The 15,873-nt window shown below is 42.0% G+C and overlaps 1 protein-coding gene across 1 annotated transcript; it reads right to left on the bottom strand.

Annotated features, from left to right (window-relative positions):
- Positions 1-748: 748 nt before the first annotated feature.
- On the bottom strand, positions 749-4,671 carry FAM187B (family with sequence similarity 187 member B). The gene is made up of 2 exons (XM_075327775.1): positions 2,935-4,671; positions 749-1,116 (listed from the first exon to the last, which is right to left on the bottom strand). The coding sequence occupies exons 1-2, from the start codon at positions 3,750-3,752 to the stop codon at positions 783-785; spliced, it is 1,152 nt and encodes a 383-aa protein (XP_075183890.1). The 5' UTR covers positions 3,753-4,671; the 3' UTR covers positions 749-782.
- Between the last annotated feature and the right edge of the window lie 11,202 nt (positions 4,672-15,873).

The following is a 15,873-nucleotide window of genomic DNA, read 5'->3' as shown; positions in this document are numbered from 1 at the left end:
ATACCTGATCCTGGCTTCCCTCCCCACCCTAAATAGGTTTTGCACCTATGCACTGAGCTAGATACCTGGCCCCTGGCTTACATCACAGCCCTAGATAGGTTTCACACCTATGCGCCAAGCAGGATACCTGGCCCTGGCTGACCCTGAACTGGGCCCTACAGTAGGTAGGGAACAGGTGGGATGAGCGCTAGTCAACCCCACTAAGCTCTAAAGAAGACACAGGGATAACAATTAGTAGGAAGTGAATGAATAACATCCCCAGATGACTTTGGGAGAGGAACAGCAACAACCACAAAGATTCTCCAGATGAGTACAAGCCGACTGCTTGCACTGAAGACTTGTTAATGGTATTAGACCTATCATCAGCACAGAGTAAGGGGAATATATACATACTGTATATAAAGGGGAATATATATATATATATATATATATATATATATATATATATATATATAAAGACAGCAAGGGAAGACACAAAGCTGAGGATTAAAAGCTGAAAAGGTGAGGAACTCCACAGGGTCCTAAAGAGAAAGAGATAAACTGCAAGCTGGGAAAAGGGGAAAGTCAGAGAACAGCTTGTGCAGCCAATAGCTGCGACCTTCTACAGCTTGACACCACAGGACTGTGAAACCAGAGCACAGGCAGCAATATTTGTCCAACAAATGCATTGACTTCTAGGGTGAAGTTACAGAAACCCAAACCGAATACAAAACACAAATAATCAGGACTCAGAGAGTCGATTTCTGGGTTTTAATGGCCACTCACAGGAATATACTCTGATACTAATGAATCTCGTGCTCGGCGCTGTCCTTGCAGATCTGGAACATGCTTAAAAAGAAAAGGAACCCCAGGAGCATGACGAGACCGAACATGATGTACTCCTTCATAGACATGCGCGTGGGCTCCGAGGTTTCGCCCATATCTGAAGTCATCACGTGGAATTCCCCCACCAGCCGCTGCTCTATGTAGCACCTGTAGAGGCCCTCGTCCGACTTGTTGACGCGGTGAATAGTCAGGGTCCCGCCACCGGTGGTCTGGTCCAGGACGTAGGAAGAGTTCGTCATCATTTGCATTAAGTGTGTAAAAGTCTTGTTTCCGTGTTCCCAGTATACGGCCCTACAGATGGAGACATCACAGGGTTAAATTGTGAAATAACCTTAGTCTAACCTTAGCCCTAACCTCAGTCCTATTCCCAACCCTAAGCCTAACCATAACCCTAATCCTCTACCTAAATCTAACCTTAGCCCCAGCCTTAGTGCTATTCTTAACTTAACCTTAGCATTAACCCTAGTCCTATCCCAACCTTAAGTCCAACTATAGCCCTAATCCTAGTCCTAGTCCTATGTCTAACCTTAGCCCTAACCCTAGTCCTATTCCTAAACATGACCTTAACCTTAGCCCTACCCTTAGTTCTACATGTAAACCTAACATCAGCTCTAACCAAACTACAATTCTTAACCCTATACCTAATCTTACCCCTAACCTTAATCCTATTCCTAAACTTAAACCTAACCTTAGCATAGCCCTTCATCCCATTCCTAACCCTAAATCTAATGTTAACCCTAATCCTAGTCATAAACGTAAACCTAATCTAAGCCCTAACCCATCATACTATTCCTAATCCTAAACCTAACCTTAAACCTAACTCTAGTCCTAAATGTTAACCTAATCTTAGCCCTGAGCCTAGTTCTAAACATAAACCTAACCTTAGTCCTACACTCTTCATATGTTTTCTAACCTTAAACCTAACGTTAGCCCTTACTTAAGTTCAAAACATTAACCTAACCTTACCCCTAAACTTTCATAATATTCTTATCCCCAAACCTAACCTTAACCTTAGTCCTAAACATAAACCTAATCTTATCAATAACCCTAGTCTGAAACGTAAACCTAACCTCAACCCTAACCCTAGTCCTAAACATAAACCTAACCTTAGCCCTAATCCTAGTCCTAAACGGAAATCTAACTTTACCCCTAACCCTAGTACCAAATATAAACCTCACCTTGACCCTTACCTTAGTCCTAAACATAAACCTAAACTTAGCACTAATCCTAGTCCTAAAAATATCCCTAACCTTAGCCCTAACCCTAGTCCTAAACATAAACATAATCTTAGCCCTAACCTGTCATACTATTAATAACCCTAAACCTAACCTTAGGCCGAACTCAAGTCCTAAATGTTAACCTAATCTTAGCCTGACCCTAGTCCTAAACATAAACCTAACCTTAGTCCTAACCCTTCATACGTTTCCTAACCTTAAACCTAATCTTAGCCCTTACCCAAGTCCAAAACATTAACCTAACCTTAGCCCTAACCTTTCATAATATTGCTATCCCTAAACCTAACCTTAACCCTAGTCCTAAATATAAACCTAACCTTAGCCCTAACCCTAGTCAGAAACGTAAACCTAACTTTGGCCCTAGCCCTAGTCCTCAATGTAAACCTAACCTTAGCCCTAACCCTTCATACTTTTCCTAACCCTAAACATAACCTTAACCCTATCCCTAGTCTTAATCATCAACGTAATCTTAGCTTTAATCCTAGTTCTAAATGTAAACCTAACCTTAGCCCTAACCCTTCATACTATTCCTAACCCTAAACCTAACCTTAACCCTAACCCTAGTCCTAGTCTTCAACCTAACCTTAGCCCTAATCCTAGTTCTAAATGTAAACCTAACCTTAGCCCTAACCCTAGTCCTAAACGTAAACCTAACTTTAACCCCTAACTCTAGTCCTAAACATAAACCTAACCTTAGTCCTAAAACCCTTCATACGTTTACAAACCTTAAACCTAACCTTAGTCCTTACCCAAGTCCAAAACATTAACCTAACCTTTGCTCTAACCTTTCATAACATTCCTATTCCTAAATCTAACCTTAGCCTTAACCCCCCAACACTACACTAAAACATGGACAACCAACAATGTTACTTACTCGTAAACTGAAGACATCGGACATGTCAGTAAGACATCGGCGTGGAGATAAGTGTGATAGTTGTCTATCACCATCATGAACCCTTCATCCTCCGTAGACGTGATCTCGTTACAAGTCTCCTCACACATCTTAATCCTCAGCTCAGGTTTGTGTAGAGACCGAATCTGACTATTATTGGATTGCGAAAGTCCACACGGCCGGAGCTCCTCTACAACGAAGGAATGTCTAATTATCATAACGTAGCAAAACCCGAGTCTCTTCATTTCACCAGATGTCCCACACCGGTCACAGCGCTGCCAGTCGTTCCATACGGTGAATATCTTGGCGGTGCCAATGTCACCGAGGTTTACCGTGTGATTGGGTTGGAAACTTTGGCCCAAAGTGACATGTGAGATGTAGATGTTGGAGATGTCCTGGAACTCAATTTCATACAAGGCCAGAGGTCTCCTCTCATATTTACAGGTGTAGATCCCCGTGTCCTGCACCCTCGGGGACAGGAACTTGAGATTTCCGGATTCTATCTCAGACCTCGAGACCAGATCCAGGACTTTCATATGTTCCTGCTTGTTGAGATTAGCTGAAGGGATGGAACCGCTACTTTGTATAAAGGTCAACGCCTGTGTATCGGGTTTGTTAATTTCAAGGTATTGCCATTGTACGAGGGCATCTTTAGGTCTGTCTCCACATTTTAGGGTTATGGGATTGTAAGAGGCAAATGCGGTCTTACAAGGGCGTTGAGCCGGACAGAACACAGTTTTGGCAGATGCTTCCTCAGGAACTAGGGTCCCCAAAAATAAAGTGAGGGACACTAGGTCCATTTATTTGGATGGTTATTATCACCAGTGTTTGCCAGACTTATTGAAGACTCTTCTTCCAGGGACGATGCGGAACCAATGAGGTCATAAAACACAAAGATTCCATCAGAAGGGAAGATGACTGGTGACCACCATGGCCGGGAGTTGTTGGTCAGACATTCTCTGCTACACTGTACAGTTCTAGGACGGAGCATGCTCAGATGTTACTATCTTCCACAGACTCCTCCGACACTCCATTTTTTTTAATGGCCTTCAGCTTGGTCTCCAGCCATGGCGGCTTGATGGATGAACACTTTGTAGGAAGATTGATATTGTGCATCCTAGATAGGTCCATTAGGGTATACTCTGCCTAGATAGGTCAACCAGGGTCTTCTCTGCCTAGATATGTCCACCAGGGTCTGCTCATCCTAGATATGTCCATCAGGGTCTTTTCCAACAGCTAAGTCTACCAGGGTCTTCTCCACCTAGATATGTCCACAAGATGCTTCTCAGCCTAGATATGTCCACAAGAGTCTTCTCATCCTAGATATATCCACCAGGTTCCTTTCCGCCAGCTAGGTCTACCAGGGTCTTCTCCGCCTAGATATCTACACCAGTTGCTTCTCAGCCTAGATATCTCCACAAGGGACTTCTCATCCTAGATATATCCACCAGGTTTTTTTGCACCTTTTAGGTCTATCAGGGTCTTCTCCGCTTAGATATGTGCACCAGTTGCTTCTCAGCCTAGATATGTCCACAAGGGTCTTCTCATCCTAAATATGTCCACCAGGGTCTTTTTTGCCTAGATATGTCCACCAGGGTCTTCGCTGCCTAGATAGGTCCACCAGGGTCTTCTCCAACTCGATAGATCCACCAGGGTCTTCTCACCCTAGATGGGTCCACCAGGGTGTTCTCACCCTAGATGGGTCCACCAAGGTCTTCTCACCATAGATGGGTCCACCAGGGTGTTCTCACCCTAGATGGGTCCACCAGGGTCTTCTCACCCTAGATGGGTCCACCAGGGTCTTCTCACCCTACATGGGACTTCCAGGGTCTTCTCCCCCTAGATAGGTCCACTAGGGTCTTCTCACCTTAGATGGGTCCACCAGGGTCTTCTCCACCTAGATGGACAGAATTCAGTGTTATATGAATATATCCAAAAACTAGCAGGACTTAAAATGGTGCTTGGATTGTGCACCACCCCCACGTCTGGTCTGCGGTCACATATGGGACTTTTTGATCATAAGACTTTGGTGATTCATGCTGCGTTAGCGTAATAAAAAATGATGAAATACAGACGTACCGTATATATATATATATTTCACAACATAAGGACTTATTGCCGTAACCAATAGAATTCCAGTGTGCGCCCCTGGCTCGTGCCCGAGAGACTGAACCCGTTCACTACTGGTCTCTGTGGAATAATATTGTATGGCTGACATCAAACATCTGCAGGTCTATATAATCAGTGCAGGTCTATATGATCAGGACAGGTCTATATGATCAGTGCAGGTCTATATAATCAGTGCAGGTCTATATGATCAGGACAGGTCTATATGATCAGTGCAGGTCTATATGATCAGTGCAGGTCTATATGATCAGTGCAGGTCTATATGATCAGTACAGGTCTATATGATCAGTGCAGGTCTATATGATCAGAACAGGTCTATATGATCAGTGCAGGTCTATATGATCAGTGCAGGTCTATATGATCAGTACAGGTCTACATGATCAGTACAGGTCTATATGATCAGTACAGGTCTATATGATCAGTGCAGGTCTATATGATCAGTGCAGGTCTATATGATCAGTGCAGGTCTATATGATCAGTGCAGGTCTACATGATCAGTACAGGTCTATATGATCAGTACAGGTCTATATGATCAGTGCAGGTCTATATGATCAGTGCAGGTCTATATGATCAGTGCAGGTCTATATGATCAGGACAGGTCTATATGATCAGTGCAGGTCTATATGATCAGTACAGGTCTATATGATCAGTACAGGTCTATATGATCAGTACAGGTCTATATGATCAGTACGGGTCTATATGATCAGTACGGGTCTATATGATCAGTGCAGGTCTATATGATCAGTGCAGGTCTATATAATCAGGACAGGTCTATATGATCAGTACAGGTCTATATGATCAGTGCAGGTCTATATGATAAGTGCAGGTCTATATGATCAGTGCAGGTCTATATGATCAGTGCAGGTCTATATGATCAGTGCAGGTCTATATAATCAGTGCAGGTCTATATAATCAGTGCAGGTCTATATGATCAGGACAGGTCTATATGATCAGTGTAGGTCTATATGATCAGTGCAGGTCTATATGATCAGTACAGGTCTATATGATCAGTGCAGGTCTATATGATCAGAACAGGTCTATATGATCAGTGCAGGTCTATATGATCAGTGCAGGTCTATATGATCAGTACAGGTCTATATGATCAGTGCAGGTCTATATGGTCAGTGCAGGTCTATATGATCAGTACAGGTCTATATGATCAGTGCAGGTCTATATGATCAGGACAGGTCTATATGATCAGTGCAGGTCTATATGGTCAGTGCAGGTCTATATGATCAGTGCAGGTCTATATGATCAGTGCAGGTCTATATGATCAGTGCAGGTCTATATGATCAGTGCAGGTCTATATGATCAGTGCAGGTCTACATGATCAGTACAGGTCTATATGATCAGTACAGGTCTATATGATCAGTGCAGGTCTATATGATCAGTGCAGGTCTATATGATCAGTGCAGGTCTATATGATCAGGACAGGTCTATATGATCAGTGCAGGTCTATATGATCAGTACAGGTCTATATGATCAGTACAGGTCTATATGATCAGTACGGGTCTATATGATCAGTACGGGTCTATATGATCAGTACGGGTCTATATGATCAGTGCAGGTCTATATGATCAGTACAGGTCTATATGATCAGTGCAGGTCTATATGATCAGTACAGGTCTATATGATCAGTGCAGGTCTATATAATCAGGACAGGTCTATATGATCAGTACAGGTCTATATGATCAGTGCAGGTCTATATGATAAGTGCAGGTCTATATGATCAGTGCAGGTCTATATGATCAGTGCAGGTCTATATGATCAGTGCAGGTCTATATGGTCAGTACAGGTCTATATGGTCAGTACAGGTCTATATGATCAGTACAGGTCTACATGATCAGTGCAGGTCTATATGATCAGTGCAGGTCTATATAATCAGTGCAGGTCTATATGATCAGTGCAGGTCTATATGATCAGTGCAGGTCTACATGATCAGTGCAGGTCTATATAATCAGTGCAGGTCTATATGATCAGTGCAGGTCTATATGATCAGTACAGGTCTATATGATCAGTGCAGGTCTATATGATCAGTGCAGGTCTATATGATCAGTACAGGTCTATATGATCAGTGCAGGTCTATATGATCAGTGCAGGTCTATATGATCAGTGCAGGTCTATATGATCAGTGCAGGTCTATATGATCAGTGCAGGTCTATATGATCAGTACAGGTCTATATGATCAGTGCAGGTCTATATGATCAGTGCAGGTCTATATGATCAGTACAGGTCTATATGATCAGTGCAGGTCTATATGATCAGTGCAGGTCTATATGATCAGTGCAGGTCTATATGATCAGTGCAGGTCTATATGATCAGTGCAGGTCTATATGATCAGTGCAGGTCTATATGATCAGTGCAGGTCTATATGATCAGTGCAGGTCTATATGATCAGTGCAGGTCTATATGATCAGTGCAGGTCTATATGATCAGTGCAGGTCTATATGATCAGTACAGGTCTTTATGATCAGTGCAGGTCTATATGATCAGTACAGGTCTATATGATCAGTGCAGGTCTATATGATCAGTACAGGTCTATATGATCAGTGCAGGTCTATATGATCAGTACAGGTCTATATGATCAGTACAGGTCTATATGATCAGTGCAGGTCTACATGATCAGTGCAGGTCTATATGGTCAGTGCAGGTCTATATGATCAGTGCAGGTCTATATGATCAGTACAGGTCTATATGATCAGTACAGGTCTATATGATCAGTGCAGGTCTATATGATCAGTACAGGTCTATATGATCAGTGCAGGTCTATATGATCAGTACAGGTCTATATGATCAGTGCAGGTCTACATGATCAGTGCAGGTCTATATGGTCAGTGCAGGTCTATATGATCAGTGCAGGTCTATATGATCAGTACAGGTCTATATGATCAGTGCAGGTCTATATGATCAGTGCAGGTCTATATGATCAGTGCAGGTCTATATGATCAGTGCAGGTCTACATGATCAGTGCAGGTCTATATGGTCAGTGCAGGTCTATATGATCAGTGCAGGTCTATATTATCAGTACAGGTCTATATGATCAGTGCAGGTCTATATGATCAGTGCAGGTCTATATGATCAGTGCAGGTCTATATGATCAGTGCAGGTCTATATGATCAGTGCAGGTCTATATGGTCAGTGCAGGTCTATATGGTCAGTGCAGGTCTATATGATCAGTACAGGTCTATATGGTCAGTGCAGGTCTATATGATCAGTGGAGGTCTATATGATCAGTACAGGTCTATATGATCAGTGCAGGTCTATATGATCAGTACAGGTCTATATGATCAGTACAGGTCTATATGATCAGTACAGGTCTATATGATCAGTACGGGTCTATATGATCAGTACGGGTCTATATGATCAGTACTGGTCTATATGATCAGTGCAGGTCTATATGATCAGTGCAGGTCTATATAATCAGGACAGGTCTATATGATCAGTACAGGTCTATATGATCAGTGCAGGTCTATATGATAAGTGCAGGTCTATATGATCAGTGCAGGTCTATATGATCAGTGCAGGTCTATATGATCAGTGCAGGTCTATATGGTCAGTACAGGTCTATATGGTCAGTACAGGTCTATATGATCAGTACAGGTCTACATAATCAGTGCAGGTCTATATGATCAGTGCAGGTCTATATAATCAGTGCAGGTCTATATAATCAGTGCAGGTCTATATAATCAGTGCAGGTCTATATAATCAGTGCAGGTCTATATGATCAGTGCAGGTCTATATGATCAGTGCAGGTCTATATGATCAGTGCAGGTCTATATGATCAGTGCAGGTCTATATAATCAGTGCAGGTCTATATGATCAGTGCAGGTCTATATGATCAGTGCAGGTCTACATGATCAGTGCAGGTCTATATAATCAGTGCAGGTCTATATGATCAGTGCAGGTCTATATGATCAGTACAGGTCTATATGATCAGTGCAGGTCTATATGATCAGTGCAGGTCTATATGATCAGTACAGGTCTATATGATCAGTGCAGGTCTATATGATCAGTGCAGGTCTATATGATCAGTGCAGGTCTATATGATCAGTGCAGGTCTATATGATCAGTGCAGGTCTATATGATCAGTACAGGTCTATATGATCAGTGCAGGTCTATATGATCAGTGCAGGTCTATATGATCAGTACAGGTCTATATGATCAGTGCAGGTCTATATGATCAGTGCAGGTCTATATGATCAGTGCAGGTCTATATGATCAGTGCAGGTCTATATGATCAGTGCAGGTCTATATGATCAGTGCAGGTCTATATGATCAGTGCAGGTCTACATGATCAGTACAGGTCTATATGATCAGTACAGGTCTATATGATCAGTGCAGGTCTATATGATCAGTACAGGTCTATATGATCAGTGCAGGTCTATATGATCAGTACAGGTCTATATGATCAGTGCAGGTCTATATGATCAGTGCAGGTCTATATGATCAGTGCAGGTCTATATGATCAGTGCAGGTCTATATGATCAGTGCAGGTCTATATGATCAGTGCAGGTCTATATGATCAGTGCAGCTCTATATGATCAGTGCAGGTCTATATGATCAGTGCAGGTCTATATGATCAGTACAGGTCTATATGATCAGTACAGGTCTATATGATCAGTGCAGGTCTATATGATCAGTACAGGTCTATATGATCAGTGCAGGTCTATATGATCAGTACAGGTCTATATGATCAGTGCAGGTCTACATGATCAGTGCAGGTCTATATGGTCAGTGCAGGTCTATATGGTCAGTGCAGGTCTATATGATCAGTGCAGGTCTATATGATCAGTACAGGTCTATATGATCAGTGCAGGTCTATATGATCAGTGCAGGTCTATATGATCAGTACAGGTCTATATGATCAGTGCAGGTCTACATGATCAGTGCAGGTCTATATGGTCAGTGCAGGTCTATATGATCAGTGCAGGTCTATATGATCAGTACAGGTCTATATGATCAGTGCAGGTCTATATGATCAGTGCAGGTCTATATGATCAGTGCAGGTCTATATGATCAGTACAGGTCTATATGATCAGTGCAGGTCTATATGATCAGTGCAGGTCTATATGATCAGTGCAGGTCTATATGATCAGTACAGGTCTATATGATCAGTACAGGTCTATATGGTCAGTGCAGGTCTATATGGTCAGTGCAGGTCTATATGATCAGTACAGGTCTATATGGTCAGTGCAGGTCTATATGATCAGTGCAGGTCTATATGATCAGTACAGGTCTATATGATCAGTGCAAGTCTATATGATCAGTGGAGGTCTATATGATCAGTGCAGGTCTATATGATCAGTGCAGGTCTATATGATCAGTGCAGGTCTATATGATCAGTGCAGGTCTATATGATCAGAACAGGTCTATATGGTCAGTGCAGGTCTATATGATCAGTACAGGTCTATATGATCAATGCAGGTCTATATGATCAGTACAGGTCTATATGGTCAGTGCAGGTCTATATGATCAGTGCAGTTCTATATGATCAGAACAGGTCTATATGATCAGTGCAGGTCTATATGATCAGTACAGGTCTATATGATCAGTGCAGGTCTATATGATCAGTACAGGTCTATATGGTCAGTGCAGGTCTATATGATCAGTACAGGTCTATATAATCAGTGCAGGTCTATATGATCAGTGCAGGTCTATATGATCAGTACAGGTCTATATGATCAGTGCAGGTCTATATGATCAGTGCAGGTCTATATGATCAGTGCAGGTCTATATGATCAGTACAGGTCTATATGATCAGTGCAGGTCTACATGATCAGTGCAGGTCTATATGGTCAGTGCAGGTCTATATGATCAGTGCAGGTCTATATGGTCAGTGCAGGTCTATATGATCAGTGCAGGTCTATATGATCAGTGCAGGTCTATATAATCAGTACAGGTCTATATGATCAGTACAGGTCTATATGATCAGTGCAGGTCTATATGATCAGTACAGGTCTATATGATCAGTACAGGTCTATATGTTCAGTGCAGGTCTATATGATCAGTACAGGTCTATATGATCAGTGCAGGTCTATATGATCAGTGCAGGTCTATATGATCAGTGCAGGTCTATATGATCAGTGCAGGTCTATATGATCAGTGCAGGTCTATATGATCAGTACAGGTCTATATGATCAGTGCAGGTCTATATAATCAGTGCAGGTCTATATAATCAGTACAGGTCTATATGGTCAGTGCAGGTCTATATGATCAGTGCAGGTCTATATGATCAGTGCAGGTCTATATAATCAGTGCAGGTCTATTTGATCAGTGCAGGTCTATATGATCAGTGCAGGTCTATATGATCAGTGCAGGTCTATATAATCAGTGCAGGTCTATATGATCAGTGCAGGTCTACATGATCAGTGCAGGTCTATATGATCAGTGCAGGTCTATATGGTCAGTGCAGGTCTATATAATCAGTGCAGGTCTATATGATCAGTGCAGGTCTATATAATCAGTGCAGGTCTATATAATCAGTGCAGGTCTATATGATCAGTGCAGGTCTATATGATCAGTACAGGTCTATATGATCAGTGCAGGTCTATATGAGCAGTACAGGTCTATATGATCAGTACAGGTCTATATGATCAGTACAGGTCTATATGATCAGTGCAGGTCTATATGATCAGTGCAGGTCTATATAATCAGTGCAGGTCTATATGATCAGTGCAGGTCTATATGATCAGTGCAGGTCTATATGATCAGTGCAGGTCTACATGATCAGTGCAGGTCTATATGATCAGTGCAGGTTTATATGATCAGTACAGGTCTATATAATCAGTGCAGGTCTATATGGTCAGTGCAGGTCTATATGATCAGTGCAGGTCTATATGATCAGTGCAGGTCTATATGATCAGTGCAGGTCTATATGATCAGTACAGGTCTATATGATCAGTACAGGTCTATATAATCAGTGCAGGTCTATATGGTCAGTGCAGGTCTATATGATCAGTGCAGGTCTATATGATCAGTGCAGGTCTATATGATCAGTGCAGGTCTATATGATCAGTGCAGGTCTATATGATCAGTACAGGTCTATATGATCAGTACAGGTCTATATGATCAGTACAGGTCTATATGGTCAGTGCAGGTCTATATGATCAGTGCAGGTCTATATGATCAGTGCAGGTCTATATAATCAGTGCAGGTCTATATGGTCAGTGCAGGTCTATATGATCAGTGCAGGTCTATATGATCAGTGCAGGTCTATATGATCAGTGCAGGTCTATATGATCAGTGCAGGTCTATATGGTCAGTGCAGGTCTATATGATCAGTGCAGGTCTATATGATCAGTACAGGTCTATATGATCAGTGGAGGTCTATATGATCAGTGCAGGTCTATATGATCAGTGCAGGTCTATATGATCAGTACAGGTCTATATGATCAGTACAGGTCTATATGATCAGTACAGGTCTATATGGTCAGTGCAGGTCTATATGATCAGTGCAGGTCTATATGATCAGTGCAGGTCTATATAATCAGTGCAGGTCTATATGATCAGTGCAGGTCTATATGATCAGTGCAGGTCTATATGGTCAGTGCAGGTCTATATGATCAGTGCAGGTCTATATGATCAGTACAGGTCTATATGATCAGTGCAGGTCTATATGATCAGTGCAGGTCTATATAATCAGTGCAGGTCTATATAATCAGTGCAGGTCTATATGATCAGTGCAGGTCTATATGATCAGTGCAGGTCTATATGATCAGTGCAGGTCTATATGATCAGTACAGGTCTATTTGATCAGTGCAGGTCTATATAATCAGTGCAGGTCTATATGATCAGTGCAGGTCTATATGATCAGTGCAGGTCTATATGATCAGTGCAGGTCTATATGATCAGTGCAGGTCTATATGATCAGTACAGGTCTATTTGATCAGTGCAGGTCTATATGGTCAGTGCAGGTCTATATGATCAGTGCAGGTCTATATGATCAGTGCAGGTCTATATGGTCAGTGCAGGTCTATATGATCAGTGCAGGTCTATATGATCAGTGCAGGTCTATATGATCAGTGCAGGTCTATATGATCAGTGCAGGTCTATATAATCAGTGCAGGTCTATATGATCAGTGCAGGTCTATATGATCAGTGCAGGTCTATATGATCAGTGCAGGTCTATATGATCAGTACAGGTCTATATGATCAGTGCAGGTCTATATAATCAGTGCAGGTCTATATGATCAGTGCAGGTCTATATAATCAGTGCAGGTCTATATGATCAGTGCAGGTCTATATGATCAGTGCAGGTCTATATGATCAGTACAGGTCTATTTGATCAGTGCAGGTCTATATGATCAGTGCAGGTCTATATGGTCAGTGCAGGTCTATATGATCAGTGCAGGTCTATATAATCAGTGCAGGTCTATATGATCAGTACAGGTCTATATGATCAGTACAGGTCTATATGATCAGTACAGGTCTATATGGTCAGTGCAGGTCTATATGATCAGTGCAGGTCTATATGATCAGTGCAGGTCTATATAATCAGTGCAGGTCTATATGATCAGTGCAGGTCTATATGATCAGTGCAGGTCTATATGGTCAGTGCAGGTCTATATGATCAGTGCAGGTCTATATGATCAGTGCAGGTCTATATGATCAGTGCAGGTCTATATGATCAGTGCAGGTCTATATGATCAGTGCAGGTCTATATGATCAGTGCAGGTCTATATGATCAGTGCAGGTCTATATGATCAGTGCAGGTCTATATAATCAGTGCAGGTCTATATGATCAGTGCAGGTCTATATGATCAGTGCAGGTCTATATGGTCAGTGCAGGTCTATATGATCAGTGCAGGTCTATATGATCAGTACAGGTCTATATGATCAGTGCAGGTCTATATGATCAGTGCAGGTCTACATGATCAGTGCAGGTCTATATAATCAGTGCAGGTCTATATAATCAGTACAGGTCTATATGATCAGTATAGGTCTATATGATTAGGACAGGTCTATATGATCAGTACAGGTCTATATGATCAGTACAGGTCTATATGATCAGTACAGGTCTATATGATCAGTGCAGGTCTATATAATCAGTGCAGGTCTATATGATCAGTGCAGGTCTATATGATCAGTGCAGGTCTATATGATCAGTGCAGGTCTATATGATCAGTGCAGGTCTATATAATCAGTGCAGGTCTATATGATCAGTGCAGGTCTATATGATCAGTACAGGTCTATATGATCAGTGCAGGTCTATATGATCAGTGCAGGTCTATATGATCAGTGCAGGTCTACATGATCAGTGCAGGTCTATATGATCAGTGCAGGTCTATATGATCAGTACAGGTCTATATGATCAGTGCAGGTCTATATGATCAGTGCAGGTCTATATGATCAGTGCAGGTCTATATGATCAGTGCAGGTCTATATGATCAGTGCAGGTCTATATAATCAGTGCAGGTCTATATGATCAGTGCAGGTCTATATGATCAGTGCAGGTCTATATGATCAGTGCAGGTCTATATGATCAGTGCAGGTCTATATAATCAGTGCAGGTCTATATGATCAGTGCAGGTCTATATGATCAGTACAGGTCTATATGATCAGTGCAGGTCTATATGATCAGTGCAGGTCTATATGATCAGTGCAGGTCTATATGATCAGTACAGGTCTATATGATCAGTGCAGGTCTATATGATCAGTACAGGTCTATATGATCAGTACAGGTCTATATGATCAGTGCAGGTCTATATGATCAGTACAGGTCTATATGATCAGTGCAGGTCTATATGATCAGTACAGGTCTATATGATCAGTACAGGTCTATATGATCAGTGCAGGTCTATATGATCAGTGCAGGTCTATATGATCAGTGCAGGTCTATATGATCAGTACAGGTCTATATGATCAGTGCAGGTCTATATGATCAGTACAGGTCTATATGATCAGTGCAGGTCTATATGATCAGTGCAGGTCTATATGATCAGTGCAGGTCTATATGATCAGTACAGGTCTATATGATCAGTACAGGTCTATATGATCAGTGCAGGTCTATATGATCAGTACAGCCAGGTCTATATGATCAGTGCAGGTCTATATGATCAGTACAGGTCTATATGATCAGTGCAGGTCTATATGATCAGTGCAGGTCTATATGATTAGGACAGGTCTATATGGTCAGTGCAGGTCTATATGATCAGTACAGGTCTATATGATCAGTGCAGGTCTATATAATCAGTACAGGTCTATATGATCAGTGCAGGTCTATATGATTAGGACAGGTCTATATGATCAGTGCAGGTCTATATGATCAGTACAGGTCTATATGATTAGGACAGGTCTATATGATCAGTGCAGGTCTATATAATCAGTACAGGTCTATATGATCAGTGCAGGTCTATATGATTAGGACAGGTCTATATGATCAGTGCAGGTCTATATGATTAGGACAGGTCTATATGATTAGGACAGGTCTATATGATCAGTGCAGGTCTATATAATCAGTACAGGTCTATATGATCAGTGCAGGTCTATATGATTAGGACAGGTCTATATGATCAGTGCAGGTCTATATGATTAGGACAGGTCTATATGATTAGGACAGGTCTATATGATTAGGACAGGTCTATATATTATGGCTGAGGTCTGTTATGGATCAGTGACATTCACCTTGTGCTTTCCCTGCCGCCTTCCGACATTGAGCCTCTTCTCGCTCACACAATGTTAGGGGCGTGGCTTTACCTGGGCTGGACCATTCCTGAGGGCGTGGCTTTACCTGGGCTGGACCATTCCTGAGGGCGTGGCTTTACCTGGGCTGAACCATTCCTGCTCCCGGGAGTG

Source organism: Anomaloglossus baeobatrachus, chromosome 11, assembly GCF_048569485.1.
Source record: "Anomaloglossus baeobatrachus isolate aAnoBae1 chromosome 11, aAnoBae1.hap1, whole genome shotgun sequence".
NCBI classification, from domain to species: Eukaryota; Metazoa; Chordata; class Amphibia; order Anura; family Aromobatidae; genus Anomaloglossus; species Anomaloglossus baeobatrachus.
This window is presented reverse-complemented; position numbering and strand designations above follow the sequence as displayed.

Bases quoted from the DNA above. Each gene is read 5' to 3' on its own strand.
- FAM187B (XM_075327775.1), bottom strand. From the start codon at position 3,752: ATGGACCTAGTGTCCCTCACTTTATTTTTGGGGACCCTAGTTCCTGAG. The intron at 1,117-2,934 runs GTAAGTAACATT...CTCCATCTGTAG, and splicing joins CCGATGTCTTCAGTTTACGA to GGCCGTATACTGGGAACACG.